Here is an 18,421-nt window from a genome sequence, read left to right as displayed (position 1 = left end):
TCAGATTAGGAATTTGGTGCATGCACAGTGACTAGGTCAAATCATCATATATTAGTATATTATATTAAGGCTTTTAGGCAGCATGCATGCTCTTATAGATCTCGTTCACCTGGTTTATGGTGTCACAGTTCAGCACCTCAGCCTGAATTATCATCATCTTTCTTTATTCTTATATTTATACTTAAGCTTTTCAGTTTTCCTTTAGAGCCAGGCATTTTGAAGTATTGGAGCAACTATTTTTAAAACATTGGTCTCAACAGATCAGCCATTTCTCTCAGTTGGCCTAACACCTGAGTTTTTAATGCCTCTGTGTCTTCATCTTTCAGGGTGACAGGGGTGAGACTGGACCTCCTGGACCTGCTGGCTTTGCTGGACCCCCAGTAAGTAGAAAGCCATCACCATGAACTAATCTTACTGCAGACTCCTGAGTGATTTATGTTTCGACTTGTTAGCAAAGTAATAGAAGTATAATTTTACTTTAAAGTGGTTCAACTTGCTTATTTAACTGCAAGTAAAAAAATAACTGCATCTACATGGCGGGGCTTTTCTACCGCTCATATCTAGAAACACTTGGACGTCTAACTGCCTTTACGTCAGTTTTAGGCCTCGGTGAATTATTATTTTCTTTATCTTGACACATGTCTTGTTTCCTCGGTGTAATATCTGTGGAGGGAAATTAGTGTCTTTTTGTCAAACATCCATTTAGTTATTGCCAAAGACTCACGATGGACATAAAATAGATGTTTTTTAATAAGCTGCATCCCTCCAAATGGATTTCATCAATATATTTGTGGCAGCACAATTTATCTCTAAACAGGTTGTTTTTTCTCTACCTTACACAATGATTAATTATTGATTTTCTGTCAGGATGAATAACATTACAAGGTATCTAAATGCTATTTGTTTCAGAGCACACCGACTATCACAGTACATTAGGAGCTGCAATTAAAAGTTTTGAAATTGTTGTGTAATTATATCTCATGTCCTACCCCAGCTCTGTATTTGTATTCTTGGACTCTCCTAGAGCAGCTGTTATTTTATCCTTTCTCAATGCAGCTCAAGTTCAGTTGATCTTCTAAAACAGCGGTCCCCAACCCCCGGGCCACGGACCGGTACTGGTCCGTGAGTTGTTTGGTACCGGGTCGTGAGAGTTCAGGCTCGCATGTGAAATGTATGGTTTTCAGGGTTTTTATCGGTTTTAAGTGTTATTTTTTTGTATGTATCGTTAAAACCCTTGTGTTGTCCTCGGGATTCCCATATACTTGTTTGCCATTCACCCAGGGACCATTTTTGACCCGAGGACAACATGACCTCGGTTTATCTGGGTCTTTTCACGTGTATTATGAATAAATCTTCCTTTTTTTTGGTACCGGTACTGTTTTACTGTATTTATACGCAACACCTTAAAGGCTGGTCTGTGAAAATATTGTCGGACATAAACCGGTCCATGGCGCAAAAAAGGTTGGGGACCGCTGGTCTAAAGCCACAGCTCTCCTTCCTTTAAGCTAGCTTTCTTCTAATTGGCTGTCCCAGTAAGACAGAAGATTTGAAATGCAGGTGGGGCTTATGTAGTTCCACACAGAGCTACATGCCTACATGACCCACATCTTCAAAAGAGAAAAAAAGTGCATGAAATTGAGTATTTATTGCAGATTAATGCCTGAGCTTTTGGGCATTACTATTCACTGACTGCATCATTTGAACCTTTGGTCATGTTTTAAACTGAGAGCTGTGAAAGAAAAAATATAATAGGTCCACTTTAAAGTGTATGTAACACAGACGCTGTGGGCACAACGAGGCTAAATGCTGCACCAGTAGCACTTGTAGACGAGAGTCATAAACTCAATGGCCTGACTTGATTGGGATTTAAAAACAGAGATTTGTGCATAATTTGATGTACTTCTCCATCATAAATGGGGTACTTAAGCAGTTTGGTATTGCAGCGACACAAAAGACAAGTGAAGATATGTCATCTTATCTTAGATCTTATATTTTTTAGTTAGATCTGTTAACCGATAATTTAACAAACCATTTAATATATGATAATGGATCCACACAGGTTACATGTTACATGCAGTGTTAGCAGGTAAACAGAACTCCATGTGTAAAATGAGCCTTTAAACAATTCTTTTAGGTAATTGTGAAAGACCTTTGAAAGTATTTGATTATTAAGACATAGTCCTTTCACTTTTTTTCCTTTGATGTATATCAACAGCTGTTTCTGTCTTTTGCTTTCAGGGTGCTGACGGTCAGCCTGGAACCAAGGGAGAGCAGGGAGAACCTGGACAGAAGGGAGACGCTGGTGCTCCTGGACCCCAAGGACCATCTGGAGCCCCTGGACCCGCTGTAAGTGTCACTACATGTATTATTTCACTATAAATATGTTTTCTAAACCCAAAATAAGGTTGCACAAAAACACTGGATGTTTGTATCCCAGTTTTTCTTATTAATCAAAAGCTTTATATAACAGTACGACAGGCACTGAGTGACAGTTTTTCCTACAAGAAGAGAAACTGTTATGTATGCACAAATCAGCAAAACATTCATTTCTACCTCTCTTTTAAACATGCATGGTGGAGTTTACAAAGTGACAGCAACTGTTGGTGGTGATTGTGCTACATAAGGCAGAATAAGAAACTAGCTGACAGAAACGAGCTACTATAAAATACAACAAATGTCAGAGTGTAACACAGAATATGTTCATTTCAGGGTCCCACGGGTGTTTCTGGACCTAAAGGTGCTCGTGGTGCTCAGGGACCTCCTGTAAGTGATTTTTATCTATACCAAAGAGTCTCACTTTTAAATTATTTTACTCTTGTCTCATAATAACATGTGCAGGAAGCATTATTTTAGGATTTTATTTGTGACTCTGTCTAAATGCGCCCATCTCTGTTAGGGTGCCACTGGTTTCCCGGGGGCTGCCGGCCGAGTTGGACCCCCTGGCCCCAATGTAAGTTCAGCGTCCTGATGACTAAACCCTCCATCAAACTGACTCCATGTGCAGCTTTACACGTGTAGTGGTGATACCAAAACTAAGAGTATGATAAGAGCAAATGAAAAATTAAAGGAAAAGCAAAAATAAAGTGTTTTCTGTAAGCTGTTGATTATCGTGTGCTTCTGCTGAATATATTCCCTATTCAGCATTTTAAAGATGGTGGTGAATCTCCCCATAGTTCCAGAAACTCCTGTTGATGTTTAAATGGCTTTGAATAAATCTGCAAAAGCTATATTTTCAAAATCATCAACCATCTATTGCCCTTTGATGGGGCATCCATGCCATCCTTTGAAAAGATCAATTCTGAATTGGTTTACTGGGTTCCCAAACCGAGCCAAAAAACATAAATCGTAATTATATTTGCTGGTGTATAACTGTAGTTGATATAATTTCAGAAAAATCTATTTTTGTCTGACTGTGGAGTTTATATAAAAAAGATAAAGATAAAACTACATCTATCACAGGTATGGGGAAAAAAGAACAGCTGGTTTAATTTGTGTTTTATAAGCAAGAGAAACTGTTGTGAAACAGATACAGGGATGTGTTTTCTAATGCTGCCTGACTTCTTTGTGTCATAGGAAACCTTGTAATTTGCACCTATAAAGTGCTTACCTTTGCTGTTTCAACACCTCCACACTTCACCACAGTGTGTCTGTAGGTGTTTGCTTAGATTTTCATTTTCTGCAGACATGCTGCAAAGAAACATATTGTGAGAAAACAGGCTAACCCTGTAAGGGTTCTAATATACAGTCTATGTGTTATTTGAAGTCATATAGAGCTGTACATATCATCACTGGATAGTTAAAATAACAAAAAATACTCATATGTTTCAGTAATGATTCATATTTATGTGTCCTCCTCCTCACACTTGTCAGGGTAATCCTGGACCTCCTGGTCCTGCTGGTCCTTCCGGTAAAGATGGACCCAAAGGCGTGAGGGGAGATGGTGGACCTCCAGGCAGACAGGGTGATGCTGGGCTTCGTGGTCCCGCTGGAACTCCCGGAGAGAAGGGAGACGCTGGAGAGGATGGTCCACCTGTGAGTTTCTCATTCTACAATCAGATTCCATCATAAAACACTCAAGACACTGGCTGGCATCACCTGCAACTCCTTTTTACTTTGTAATACTTGAAACCTCTTCAGTGCACCATATTTAGGCGGTCGTTAGAGCTACTCTGGGGAGTAGAAAATGATCAGATGTGTTTGTTTTCTGCATGTCTGTCGGCGTTTGTGTGGCTCTGTCAGCCCAAAGAGCCAATTTTATCAGTAATGGAAACACCCTCCACTACTGCACAGAGCTGTCAGTGTCCATCACTGGCTGTAATAGCAGACCGAGACATCTGACAGCACAGGGTAGCACAGGCCAGTGACAGACTGATGACAGGAGCCCAGGCTTTTACTTTGCCTACCCCCAGAGCTGCCTGCACGCGCCCGTTACAAACACGTGACAAGTCAAGACAATGACATACCATACTATACATACCACAGACGATAGCTTACCCAAACATCAAGATAGCTGCTGTGCCAAGACTCCGTCCATCCTATAGATTACAGATTTTCAGCCTTGAACCATGTATCAGCACATCAAAGTCTTTGTCAGCTGAACTGGGTGCTCAGTTGTCACTTGGAGTGAGTTGTTTATAGTGGACATGTTTTCAGGGAGAGGACATGTGAAAGAGTGAGCTGTGGCGATGAGGAGAGGTGATGGAGAGACTGACACTGAAAAGTGCAACTGCAGCTGGGAATAAAATCCCATGTGTAGCAAATGACAGAAGAGATAAATCATAGGACACAAACACATCTTTGCTTTGCATTGTATTTGAACTGTATTGAGCGTTTGTCAGTAAACAAAAGTGATGCCTCAAAAAGTCATCACACATCACAAAACCTGCAAGAAATAGCGCCCTGCATAACCTCCGGGCTTTTTTCTTTTTTTTGCATGTCTGTATGTGTTAAATGAACTGTGCACACTCACCTGCCACTTAATTAGGAACAACTTGCTGCTGCTAGGTTAGACCCCCCCCCCCCCTCCCTTTTGTTTACAAAAAGCCCAAATCAAAGCTGCTCTATTGTGGATGCCATCAGAGAATAGTGAATTTATTCTCATGTTCAAGACACCAGTTTGAGCTTTGTGACATGTTTCATCATCCTTCTGTTCACTGTGGTCATAAAGGGCCATAAAGACATGGTCAGCAACAATACACATGCAGGCTGTGGCATTTAAACAATGCTCAACTTTTATGCATGCATGTTTTTTATCCTGAACCTAGTTCTGAAGACACTCATTAGATAATGTCTTTCCAGCTTTCCGCTGACCAGTTAGGTGAGCCTGTGTGAATCGCAGCTTCAGTTTCCTGTTCTTAGCTGATGGGAACGGCACCCAGCGTGGTCTTCTGTTTCTCCATCAGCAGGCCTGAAATATACAAGGGTTATTACCCCTACTGCGCATTCAAGAGGAAAAGAGTTAAATCCCCTTTCTTCCCCATTCTGACTCTCAGTTTGAACTTCAGCAGATCTTCTTTACAATGTCTGCCTGCCTAAAGCCACTGATTTGCTGCCACATAATTGGATGATTAGATTTGCGCTAACAATCAGTGGAACAGGCGTGCCTTATAAAGTGGCTGGTGATTGATGGATCACTTTGAGTGTTTTATTAGCTGTTATCCACGAAAGGCTTCTCACTGTAACTTCACATTAAAAGGATAGAAATTAGAGCCCCATCAGTCCTCTTACTTAACTATCAATCATATATTTTTCTTTCTCTTAAACAATTCTTTGAAGACACCGTCACCTTTCTGTGTGACATCCTGTTATACCGGTGGCTAAAATTATTTAGTCCTAAACGCAGATATATTAGAGTCTATGGGACACCAGAATGAAAGGTGCTTGAACCTATTTATATTATATTACATTGTTTAGTTTGTAATTTTATATCCATGTATTCACTCGTTTTAGTATTTGTGCACTTTCTAGTTTGGGTGATTTTTTTTATTGATTAGGTTTAGATTTTCAGATTTGTTTTAACTAGAAGTTAAATTTATAAACTGTAAAATCTCTTGATTTTTCTCAGCTGATTTTCTTGGTTGTTGATACCTATATGATCAAAATTGTTTGTTGATAGTTGTTAAATTAATCCATAACCACCCAAAATAATAATAATAGTAAAAATCTATATAACCACCGCTCTGCCACTTTTCTCCTCTCAGGGCCCGCCTGGTCCTTCAGGTCCTCAGGGATTGGCTGGTCAGCGCGGTATTGTTGGTCTCCCTGGACAGCGTGGCGAGAGAGGTTTCCCCGGTCTGCCTGGACCTTCTGTAAGTAATATACCCACTCACCCACTCATAAAATTCAACTTGCAAATTGTCTGTCAGTTATTTAGTTTAATAAAACGACACATTATTTAGTCTATGTCAGAATAAATCCTAAAATATGATCCTCATAATTTCCAAGAGTCAAACATTACAAATTTAAAATGTTTGTTATCTATTTTGTAGAAATGTTATGTAGACATTTAATTCACAGTAATAGAGCTGAAATAAAATTACAATATAAGCTCATGTATTAGTCATGAGACATAAGCAAAATCATTTGTGATATAAATATTTGTGATATATAATGTAATACAATTAATTTTCCATGCTTCAGATAAACTAGAGAACAAAGGTTGTTTTCTTACCCGTTGATTTTTTTTATTGATTTTCTCCTTTTTTTGGATTTTGACATTTTGACATTAATTGATTGATCAAGAAAACAACTTAAGAAAAGAAAATCAGTGTTGAAAATAGTTGGTGATGTAATTATGTAATCGTTTTGGTGTTTTTTAAACTCTAATCCAGTAAAGTTGGAGCTCATAGATTTGAAGTGTTTTTCTTATTTGGATTTCTTCCACTTGTGTGTCTGTAGTTACTCAGATTGAGGTGTTTCCATATCTTTGCTGGAAGCAACTTAATATCTGTCAATTTAAAAACAAAAATGTAAACAAATGTAACTACAAATCTCTACTTTCCATTCTGTTTTTGTGCATTGCATTCATACCTGCAAAAGGTTTCAAAATCCTTGCACTGCAGTTAACATTTCGCACAGCCTCCCAACTTTTTCAGAAACAGGGTGGTAAAATAAATATTCAGGAAGACGCCTTAAGAGCAGAGAGCCTACTGTTTTGTCACTTAGTATGAGTGAATGTGCAAAGCCTTCAGACAGGCTCCACTGTCATTCTGCTGCCCTAATTGGGTCACAGTCAAATCGAATCTCACATGAGCTAGGGCTGCTCTCCATGTGAGTCTATCTGATGCACAAGATGACATGTGACAAGAAGCCTCCCCTTCTTGCGTCTCACACTATTAGATACGTGACATGAGCTTGTCCCCTACTTACAACATCTCAGTGGGCATGTCCTCACCATCAATTATTCATCCGTACGCATGAAAGGGATGCCAAGGAAACAGCAGTGATGCCAGGAAAGTCACCCAGGAATGTTTCAAGCAGAGAAAATGATTTTAGTAGCGGAAGTGAAGTCGAACTGTGGATTCAGTTACTTTTTTTTTTTTTTAAACTGAGGATAATATTTATGAATGATTTATAAAATTTGATATGTACTGTAGGAATATGCACAAGCATACTATGTACAAAAATGTACCCTTTTATCCCAGTTATATATAATGACCATCTTGACAGGTTTTTAAGGTGGCCTATGAGGACCTTTATAAGCTCAGTTAATCCTCTCTGATCATTCACAAAGCTGTGATTGGTCGACAAAAAGGACAATGACTACAGACCAGAATCATACTCAAATTAAATATGACATTATTTCTATATCCACAAGACCCCAGAATTGTTTCTTGTTTTCCTAATTTTACAGCAGAAGCTAAGCTTTTAACATAAAATGACAGCATTCATCAAACATGTTATATGCTATGTAGCGGACTAATCCGACTAAATAAATAATAATAACGGTAACAACTGAATGAAGTCAGTTAAAAGTCTTTTCTCTCATTTCTCCTCAGGGTGAGCCTGGAAAGCAAGGAGCTTCTGGTGGTCCTGGAGACCGTGGACCCCCTGGACCTGTTGGACCACCTGGACTGACTGGACCTGCTGGAGAGCCTGGCAGAGAGGTCAGGGAATAGCTAGCATGCAGCATGTGTGAATTAGATTCATATCTGCAACATTAGGGCTCTCAGCTGTTTTCCTCCGACAGGTGAAGTCCGTTACTATGCACCGCCGTTGTGTCATGTTTACATTTGCATTGTGTTTACACCACATTAATATTGCGCCTCATTGGAGCAGGTTTATTATGCAGCTGATCTGTATTCAGTTAAGGGGACATCTGGTTTGGTGGAAACTATTAACATTTGATTTGGTTCCATTATCTGACAGGGCACCCCTGGATCTGATGGACCTCCCGGTAGAGATGGTTCTCCTGGAAATAAGGTGAGAAGCAAGTCTGGGTCTTATCATCCAATTTTTAATACCCTTATTGATATTTTGGAAACGTTCAAATCAGTATTGCACGATAGTGGCATAAGACTGCACAACAGCAGCAGCGTGAAGCAAAGCAAAACTGCAGCCGGAAGCCTGATGAGATGCTTTTATAGATTCAGCCTCCTGTAATATACAATCACATGCAATAGTGTTTAAAACACAATCATATTCACTCAGTTTTTTCTTCGTCTGCTGCTGGACTTCTGTATTTTGAGCAGCTTTATTCTGAGTGCACAGTTTTATAAAAATGTATTTATATAGTATATGTGCATTAAATTTTTATTTTTACCATCTGGTTCTAACATCTTTTATCAAACCTTGTGCTTAAGTAGATAGCAGTAATTGAGTTATGTTACGTTACATGTAAATCCCTGACTGTTGTGCTCTCACTCTGCAGGGTGAGCGTGGTAACACTGGTCCTGCTGGTGCTCCTGGTGCTCCGGGCGCTCCTGGTGCTTCTGGCCCAGTTGGTCCCACTGGCAAACAGGGAGACAGAGGAGAGCCTGTGAGTATTACCTCCAAGACAAGCTAAATTAAAATAAGATGTTTCTAGAAAAGCTGCAGCTGAAGAGCAAAGTTTGTTTGGCCTTATGAGATTTATATAAGGTGGATTTTTCTCTGCTGGAAATTAGCATATTGTCTGATAGCGAGTGCTGAGGAGTATGTCTCAAGTGTTTTATCCCTGAGTGACCTGTGGTCTAAGAGGAAAATTAAACTCTGTGCTTGCTTTTCTCATTTACATAACATTCAGTCAGTGTACTATGTTAACAATTGTAGACTATTTTATCACAGTTTGCTTCCTAAACGCAGACATATTTGACTGGTATACAAGCATATTGTTGAACAAGGAGGTACACAGCTGGTACACAATGACAAGTACAGAGTGAAGACAAATTGCTAAATCTTGAAAATGAAACTTACTGTAATTATTAATGAAATTTCTACTAGCAGATTATTAAAAGTTAGAATAATCGTCATTGTGTTCGTATGGTCCATAATTCCTTTTGTTTCTTTTGTGTTTCAGGGTCCACAAGGACCTGCTGGATCTTCAGGACCTGCTGGTGCCCGAGGAATGCCTGTATGTTTCTTTCTGAGAGAAACAAAGCTGCATGCCAAGTCTTGAATAATTTCTGGCCTGAATAAACAAAAGAAAATTGGTTTTGCCACAAGGCTTAAATTAACTCTTGAAATTCACACACATATTACCACGCTTTGTTCTCAGGGGCCCCAAGGACCCCGTGGTGACAAAGGCGAGGCAGGAGAAGCTGGTGAAAGAGGACAGAAGGGACACCGAGGCTTCACTGGTCTGCAGGGTCTCCCCGGACCTCCAGTAAGCATCACTCTCTGCCTGTAAACATACGTCTGCCTCCTGAACTTTGTTGTACACCAGCTCAGTCATTTCAACTAATTCGTGCCTTTGCTGTAGTGCAGTTTTCTTGTCATCATGCTTCAGGTATTTACAGTATTTCTTCTACTTTAGGGTCAACCTGGAGACCAGGGTGCTACTGGACCTGCTGGACCTGCAGGACAACGTGTGAGTACAAATACTCAACTGTAATAAAAAGTGGCAGTCACTTTGAAAAACCATTAGCTTCTTTAAATGCTTCATCTTCAGACCTTAACATCTCAAACTGTCTCTGCAGGGACCACCTGGACCCGTTGGCCCTGCTGGAAAAGACGGTTCAAATGGTCTGCCTGGACCCATTGGACCCCCTGGACCCCGTGGTCGCAGTGGAGAGACCGGTCCTGCTGTGAGTGCTTTTTTGTGCTCATTCAATTCATGCTCCTCTTTTTTTTTTTTATTTAATTTGTTCCGTCACATATTTATAATAGTTTTTTTTATTACTTTTTGCTACATTCTGCAAAAAACAGGTTTGTGTTAAATACATGAGAATACCAAAGTTGTTTTCAAGAATTGAAAAAACAAGAATGGGACAAGATTGGAAACTGTGCACGACTGTCACGACCTCATGACATCATGAGTGCGAGATCTGAGGGGTTTAGTTGTGTGACGTGAGTTGAACATTTGCGCAAATAATTTCGTAGAACATTATTCGCTGGTTTACATCACAGTCAGTCATGACACGATCCTTCCTCTCTGTCCCTGTCGCAAAAGAAAAAACACTATTAGTCGGGGGGGGGTTCAAATTTAAATCAAAACCATTATATAAATTAACACGTTTTATTGATTGGTACAAAGAGTAGCAGCAAAATATTATAAAAAGGCAGAAACATAATGTCCACATGGGACAATAAGTTTTTTTAATGTTTGTTTTTTATTATTATACCAGATTATAGCAAATTTGTTGTCCTTATTAAAGATATAAGTAGAAGACATAAAGTCAGTCTGTAAGGAGGGCACACTTATGGTGTAGGAGCTGCAGAAACTGTATCTGCATTTCATAATTTCATATTGAAGCAGGAATTGTAGGTGCACTGCAACAAGAAATGGACAAATTAAGTGGCAATTAATGGACTGAAAAACAGGAAGGAAAAATTTAGCAAAGGTCAAATTAAATGTGAGTATGAGTGGAAATGAATGACTCGCTTACTACGTGGATGCTGAAAGTGGGAGTGAAGTCTCAGACAAGTTAATAGAAATGAGATACAAGAACAGATTGTAGAGGATTTCCTGAACCCATCAGGAAGAGAGGCTTGACGGGTTTGACAGAAAAGGGCAAAATAATGCAGAAGTGCAATGATTGCAAGACTCAACAAAAAAAGAAGAAGTATATAACCCTCCCGTCTTTATTCTTTTCTCTCAGGGTCCTCCTGGAAACCCCGGACCCCCTGGTCCTCCTGGTCCCCCGGGCCCTGGCATCGATATGTCTGCCTTCGCTGGTCTGGGTCAGACTGAGAAAGGCCCCGATCCTCTCAGGTACATGAGAGCCGACCAGGCTTCTGGAAATCTCCGACAGCATGATGCTGAGGTCGACGCCACTCTCAAATCTCTCAACAACCAGATTGAGAACATCCGCAGCCCTGAGGGATCCAAGAAAAACCCTGCTCGCACCTGCAGAGACCTGAAACTGTGCCACCCTGACTGGAAGAGTGGTGAGTGACACCGAGGGGAATTGGTTAAATTTGGGGTGAGATGAGAAAACAGACAGGAATTTTTTGCCATCTCAATTTAGTAAAGTCAAGGTTTGTATTAGCCAAGGTTCTGCAGTTGGGGAGTGTTTGGATTGAGCTGATTTAGTCTGTTTTTTCAATATTAGAAAAACAAAACATTATACAATAAATTTCCAAGTATTATCAGATTTTTAATTTACCAAAGACCGAGAATGGTGCGCTCCCATGTTCCTGTCTTTTTCCATCTGCAGGAGAGTACTGGATTGATCCCAATCAAGGCTGCACCGTAGATGCTATTAAGGTCTTCTGCAACATGGAGACAGGGGAGTCCTGCGTCCACCCCAAGCCTTCCAGCATCCCTCGCAAGAACTGGTGGACCAGCAAGAGCAAGGACCGCAAACATGTCTGGTTCGGAGAAAGCATGAATGGAGGATTCCATGTAAGTTGCATCAACATTTTTAAATTCTCTGTGCCTGTGAAACGGGAAGCGGATTCACTGCTATGCACATGTTAAACTATTTTAAAAAGTCAATGATATGAAAACAGTGGAGGCAGGTCGGCAGTTCAGCATAAATATTGATCATTGGTTGACACGTCTATGGATTCTGCTGCACGATGAGCAGTGCCTTTTCCATCGTTTTCTCTTAAGTCTATACTAGTCTTACTTAAAGCAAAGTTAAAAAGCATCTTGGTCTCAAGTAGAAACCTTATAAATAAAGTTTAGCAGAAGAATAAAAAGCACATTTTGGCTGAGCGAGGACATAAAATCAATGACTCCCTCTTAAAGCCCCTGTATGTAAGGTTTTTAAAATCTGAAACATCATCTCAACAACCAGGAAAAAAACACACATGCGTATAAACTGAACCATAAAAACAATTGCAACTGTTATTCTAACTTTCCCTTCCTTCAATTCCTATGCAATGCAGTTTAACTATGGCGATGACAGCCTGGCGCCCAACACTGCCGCCATTCAGATGACGTTCCTGAGACTGCTGTCCACTGAGGCTTCTCAAAACATCACCTACCACTGTAAGAACAGCGTGGCCTACATGGACGGCTCGACAGGCAACCTGAAGAAGGCCGTGCTGCTGCAGGGCTCCAATGACGTGGAGATCAGAGCCGAGGGCAACAGCCGCTTCACTTACGCTGTGTTGGAAGATGGCTGCACGGTAAGACCGGCAATATTGCTGACATCCATATACATTACACCCACACTGTCAGAGAATCGTAAAAACGTAATGAGGGATGTTAAAAGTGGCTGAGAGAACAATAAAGCTCATACAAATTTCTTGCTGTGTCCACTCACGAAACTAATCTCATTCTCTCCAGTTCTGGAGTAGTTAGAGGTTGTTTAACAGCTGTTTGCACCTGTCGTTCTCGCTCTACAGAGACACACGGGAAAATGGGGCAAGACGGTGATTGAATACAGATCACAGAAGACCTCTCGTCTGCCCATCCTGGACATTGCACCCATGGATATCGGTGGAGCAGACCAGGAGTTTGGAGTCGATGTCGGGCCGGTCTGCTTCTTGTAAAGAACGAGGGATCAAATTATCGAGAAAAAGGAAGTGGAGATTTGAAAAAGAAAATAACATGAAAGAGGAGCACACCTCAGATAAAGGAGGCGAGGAAGAGGAAAAAAAGAAAAATCAAGACACTTTTTTTTTAAATGGGACTTTTTTTCTTAGTAGAAAGTGCTTTTCCAAGTTGAACTCCATAGGATATCTGCACTGAATGGCACCAGCACCTGTCATTTGTGATTCATCCAGCATTGCCTCCAGTCAGCTCGCCCCTGCCCACCCCAAACCACGGACTCCCTGTTTTCTCCAAAAATGCTACCTCCCCACCTGCACCCCTTCTCCCTCCCTGCCAACTAATCTTTTGCATATTCGCGAACAAGAAGGAGGAAGTATGAGGAGAGTACAGGAGCATACGTAGGAATTGGAGAGAGAACAATGTGTTGGTGTTATTTATTTATTGTTTAGGTTGAGATCCCTGGTGTGACAGGACTGAGTTTGTTGCTAAGTATTGAAAAGTGGCTTACACACAAATAATTTCCACCAACTCTCTCTCGTACTTCCTCCTCTTTTCTAACCATCCCATCGCTCCTGTACAATATCCACTAAAGAATGAAACGACAACAATCAAGCTGCAAAGAAAGTGCAGGTGTTCCTATTTCTACTGCCACAGTGTGTCAAAAGTTACTGTGTATTATAAATAAAGTCAATGGTGCTATTGTTGTAAAACAGTTTGTATTTTTTATCAGCCAGATACTCACATTTAGTGACCTGTATATATGTATATATATGTATATGTGTGTATACATATATATACAGTTTCTCAGAGAGAGCATGTCGCCCAGGATTTTGGATTTCAGGGTGATAAAAGTCCCGGCTTGCCCCCCCCTCTTTGCTTCGTGCCTTCGTACATAAACAAATATGGCCCCCTCGTAAATTTTTACAATCAAGTCATGTTCATTTCTTTAAAAATTGTTTTCTTTTTCTTTTCCTAACATTTGTTTTGGTATGTTAAAGCTACCTCACGCTAAAAAAGAAGATCTTGACAAGTTGAAACTGAGGCCTTTTCCACCTCAAATCTTTACATCTGTGTGACCAACATGTTGAAGATTTGAAAATTTGATCATTAAAGCCCAGTCTGCTGCCCCCCACCCGCCCTGACCTTCATCCCTCTCTGCTTCCTGCCTTCAGTCTCCTCACAGCACGCGCCCTCTGCTTCACACTCACGATGTAAAGCGTGTTTGACTTTGTTGCTCCGGTCCTACAGCCAGCCAGAGGGTCCATTTGTGTGAGGTTGTGTATATTTTCTATTATTAATAATAATATTATTATTAATAATAATAGCATTATTATATTATTATGATCATGACTTGTTTTTGTTACGTTTTAATTAATGTAAATTGGAAATAAAAGACAAAACCAAGTCAAAGGCTGAAGTTGCGTTTTATTTATGTTCCGTTTTGTTCTCCCCGGTGATGAAATATCTCGTCCTTAAAAGAAACATTCAAACATAAATAAAAAAGACAACGTATCATATCTACCCTGCTTCTATTTTATGTTTCTGTGCCAATATCTGGATTTATTTCCAGGGAAGAGCAGTGATGGATATGGTTTAATTTTGCCTTGACTGATGATGGAAAAAAAACGTACCTGTGATGGTTTTCCAATCGTTTCCTTCACTTTTCATGCACAGTAAAGTAGAAATGGGAAACACTGCCAACTACGATCAGCTCATACTGTGATTTGTCTCTCTGTACTTCATTTCTATTCTTCTAATTGCATTTTTCTATCTTCAGTAGAAATAAATCAAGAAGCATTTCTATAAACAAAGTAGAGCAATGTTTGTTTTATTTGTATTTTTTTTTTCTGTTTTTCCCCCAACGTCGCTTTTCATGGCTCATTTATTATTTAATGTAATACTTTCCAATATGAGTTTACCCTTGTTTGGATATTTTTGGGTGAACAAACAGACAAGAAAACAAATCACTGGGATGGAAATACATCATCAATAATAATAATAATAAAAAAAAATCTACAGGAAAAAACATTTGATTTTTGGGGTTGTTACAATCATCACTGGAGAGACCAGGAGCATTATTATAAAGATATGAAACTGAGCTCAGGCACATCAACACTAGATGTAGGATTTATGACAAACGGCTAACGTTCAAGAAATATTCAGAGTATGTACGGTTACACATACAGTTTATTCACAGGCAGTTTTGCTTTTTAAGTCACATAACGAGCGTCCACCGTTTTATTCTCGTCTTCTTCTTGCCTGCGGTTTACCAACAAGACTGGTTTCACACACAGATCGTAACAATATCAATAACTGACTCTAGTTCTGACAGCATGGGAACAGCGCAGACCTGAACCAGAATCTCTCTCTGAGGGTCCAAAGTAAACAAATCATACTTATCAATATAACACATTAAATGTTGACCTATTCCAGCGTGTGCCTCGGCTCTTCCCACTTTACCAACCCAGCTTTTAGATAAGATATTTTATTGTATATAATGACCACATAGACATTTGTACACTTTAATCGATCACATACGGATGATACATGAAAAAAGAAGCCATGCTAGCAGCTCTATGATACTGTATGGTCCCTCAGCACAGTGCTCTGAGCTAAATCCTACCAACATCCTCACAATGACAGTGCTAACATACTGGTATTAGTAGTTTACCATAACCATAACTTGGTTTTAGAATGGACCAACAGGTATTTGGTCCAAAGAGATTTTTTTTAAGTCATAATTATTACAAATTGATCTGAAGATCTGTGTGGCTCACATACCTATAAAAACATGTTATAAACTAGCTGTTCCCATTAAACCGCTCATTGCTGATTGGGTTGCATTGTTGCCCTTGTTTCCAAAGTCTTTTTTGTGTGTGTGTTTGAATACAATGAGAGTGAAACCTAAAATTATGCCGTAAATAACAAGCTTACTTTTCCCCATTTATGATCCCACACTCCGGTATGGAGACACGTTTTAAAGAGGTTGACTAGCAAACTGAAAATAGGGCTTTTTACAGTCTCTAATGCAACAGTGAAGGATGACAAATCCAGATTTATTAAATCACATTGCACACCCTCTCCTCACAGAATGCTAACATATTACCACAGTAAATCTGAATTCAATTAAATCATGTGATACTGGGTGAAATGCGGATGTTTATCCAGGCAGGGTTTGTTCTGCATGCGTGCAAAAAGCTAGGCTGAGGATTCAGTGCACCTGCGGTACACCTACAGGAATAGCATTAATTGTAACACTACAATCTGTCGTGTTCTAATCAAAGCAATTTATTATCAAAGTGTTTTGCTTATTTTCACACTGCCTTTTAAAAGAAAATCGATTGGGATGGGGTTGTGGAAAAGAAAAAGAAATGCAGCCCCAAATAATCAGGACTCGAGGTTTTCTACCAGCTCCTCTCTGGATAAATATGTGCATTAATAATTGTTTTCTAAATTGATTTGGACTCTCTGTACACCAGGCGATACTGGGTATGTATACTAAACGGACACACAATAGTTCACCTCCAGCTCTAATGGATTCCTTAGAGAAAATTTAGATCAGAGGCTTTCCAGTGACACAAACACTGGGTCAGTGCTGATATATTAAAAAAGGCTTAAATTATATCTGCGCAAAATCAATAATATCAAAGTAAAAACGGCCACAGCTATGCACAAAAATGCACGTGCACACGTACGCACACATATTAGACAAGCAATTATAAGATGACACACATTAGCGTTTGCACACTGTCCTCGACCTGATAAACACTCCAGCTGATTAGTGCCTTTCAGTAGTTTTATTAAGGGTCAGTTGGTCAACGACTCCTAATTAGAGCTTAATTTAAGATAAAAGAACACAGTATGAAGCATGGTGGGAGGATAAAAGAGGGGGTGCAAGAAGATGTCTTACATGTTACACTTTCACTTTGTACTTTTAGGGATTGTTAAATTTTCTCTCAGTTGAGATGGTGGGATGAGTAAGCAAGTATTTGTTTTATCCACAATTAGCAAAAAATATGATGGGAAAGGAAATATGAAGACATTTGCAGGGTGTTCGGGAGCTACGTTTCCTCTGTGTGTGCATCTTCCACTGCTGGTTTTCACCATAACTCCACATAGAATTTCAAAGTCAAGGTTGGTAAAAATAACATTTTCTTTTAAATTTCAGCTGAGCAGGAGTTTAGAAACCTGTACTGAGAGTATCTGTCTCAGTAGGGGTCTTGCGTGGGCTGGGTAAACTCTTCAGGTACTCCAAATGTCTGCGAGCCTCGGCTTGGTTCTGCCTCACATAGTACACTACATACACAATGACCATGAAGAACCACACAAACATGGTCACCAGCATGGCTACATCAGTGGTCTTCCTCTGCAGACTGCAGAAATTCACCCCAGAGTCCAGCAGTTTAACCAGCGGTTGGCCTGCGTGCTCGCCCAGTGACCCCGGATCCTCCCACCTGCTCCCCTCACCCACCCCCCGCACAGAGCTCTCACATATTATCCCATTCACTGTCTCAGGCTCCAGGTTCAGAGTCTCCATCAGCTCCTGGAGTGTGCAGTCACAGTGCCAGGGATTGTGGTAAAGACGTGTCTTTGCACGAGTGGAACCAAACTCCTCCTTGCTGACGTGCCTCAGCTGGTTATGTGAGAGGTCCAGCAGGCGTAGCTCGGGCCCCAGATGTTGCAGGGCCCCAGAGGCAAGCGAGTCGATGCGGTTGTGGGACAGGTACAGGTCCCGCAAGCGGACCAGGTTACTGAAGGCACTCTCTGGGATGTTCCGTATGTAATTGCGCTCCAGGTGGAGGGAGACAGTTTCTGGTGGGATCCCCTCTGGGATCTCCCGCAGCCCAGCATCCGAGCACAACACCGTGGCCGTGTCCCAGGCACAGTGGCAGCTGTCCGGGCACTGTGGGAACACTTGGCCCCACAGAGCCAAGAACAGGAGTGACACACGAAGCCATGAGTGAAGATCCAGTCCTTTACGTCTTCCTCCACTGAGGCTGTTACATCTCGCCTCACACCAGCCCGTGCACATGGCCTCACCATAGCCTCCTGACACACACCAGGTCCCAGTTAGCCGCACACTGTTGCGCTGGGAGAATCTGACAGATTGAGAGAAAAGAGGTCAGTTTGGAAATGAAGACTCTCTCTCTCTCTCTCTTTACTTAATCTGCAAACACATGCAATCATAACAAATGCTCACAAGGGGAGATTATGATGTTTTGGGAGGAGGGGCAGAAAAAAGGTCAGTGGCTAAAGAGACAGACAGTGAATGAGCTTAAACGCGGCTTATTCCACGAAAGCCCTCCTGTATGGAGAGGCATGTAATACAAATGGACTCAA

The 18,421-nt window shown here is 40.7% G+C and overlaps 2 protein-coding genes across 2 annotated transcripts in view; one reads left to right on the top strand and one right to left on the bottom strand.

Moving 5' to 3' along the window:
• col2a1b (collagen, type II, alpha 1b) overlaps positions 1 to 13,807 on the top strand; it is a 46,760-nt gene extending 32,953 nt beyond the window's left edge. Inside the window, exons 38-54 of the mRNA XM_085353566.1 lie at positions 327 to 380; positions 2,239 to 2,346; positions 2,710 to 2,763; positions 2,897 to 2,950; positions 3,871 to 4,032; positions 6,201 to 6,308; positions 7,998 to 8,105; positions 8,368 to 8,421; positions 8,870 to 8,977; positions 9,497 to 9,550; positions 9,695 to 9,802; positions 9,953 to 10,006; positions 10,116 to 10,223; positions 11,238 to 11,526; positions 11,796 to 11,983; positions 12,472 to 12,714; positions 12,934 to 13,807. Of these exons, the coding sequence (XP_085209692.1) occupies positions 327 to 380; positions 2,239 to 2,346; positions 2,710 to 2,763; positions 2,897 to 2,950; positions 3,871 to 4,032; positions 6,201 to 6,308; positions 7,998 to 8,105; positions 8,368 to 8,421; positions 8,870 to 8,977; positions 9,497 to 9,550; positions 9,695 to 9,802; positions 9,953 to 10,006; positions 10,116 to 10,223; positions 11,238 to 11,526; positions 11,796 to 11,983; positions 12,472 to 12,714; positions 12,934 to 13,080 (2,001 nt within the window). The 3' untranslated portion in view covers positions 13,081 to 13,807. The remainder of the gene's footprint in view (positions 1 to 326; positions 381 to 2,238; positions 2,347 to 2,709; positions 2,764 to 2,896; positions 2,951 to 3,870; positions 4,033 to 6,200; positions 6,309 to 7,997; positions 8,106 to 8,367; positions 8,422 to 8,869; positions 8,978 to 9,496; positions 9,551 to 9,694; positions 9,803 to 9,952; positions 10,007 to 10,115; positions 10,224 to 11,237; positions 11,527 to 11,795; positions 11,984 to 12,471; positions 12,715 to 12,933) is intronic.
• A 3,454-nt stretch (positions 13,808 to 17,261) lies between these two features.
• LOC146632812 (leucine-rich repeat-containing protein 3-like) lies at positions 17,262 to 18,113 on the bottom strand. The gene has a single exon (XM_085354725.1). The coding sequence runs from the start codon at positions 18,111 to 18,113 to the stop codon at positions 17,262 to 17,264; it is 852 nt and encodes a 283-aa protein (XP_085210851.1).
• Between the last annotated feature and the right edge of the window lie 308 nt (positions 18,114 to 18,421).

Source organism: Diplotaxodon limnothrissa, linkage group LG5, assembly GCF_057381915.1.
Source record: "Diplotaxodon limnothrissa isolate DT_005_m linkage group LG5, D_limnothrissa_male_GT1.1, whole genome shotgun sequence".
In the NCBI taxonomy this organism is placed as follows: domain Eukaryota; kingdom Metazoa; phylum Chordata; class Actinopteri; order Cichliformes; family Cichlidae; genus Diplotaxodon; species Diplotaxodon limnothrissa.
This window is presented reverse-complemented; position numbering and strand designations above follow the sequence as displayed.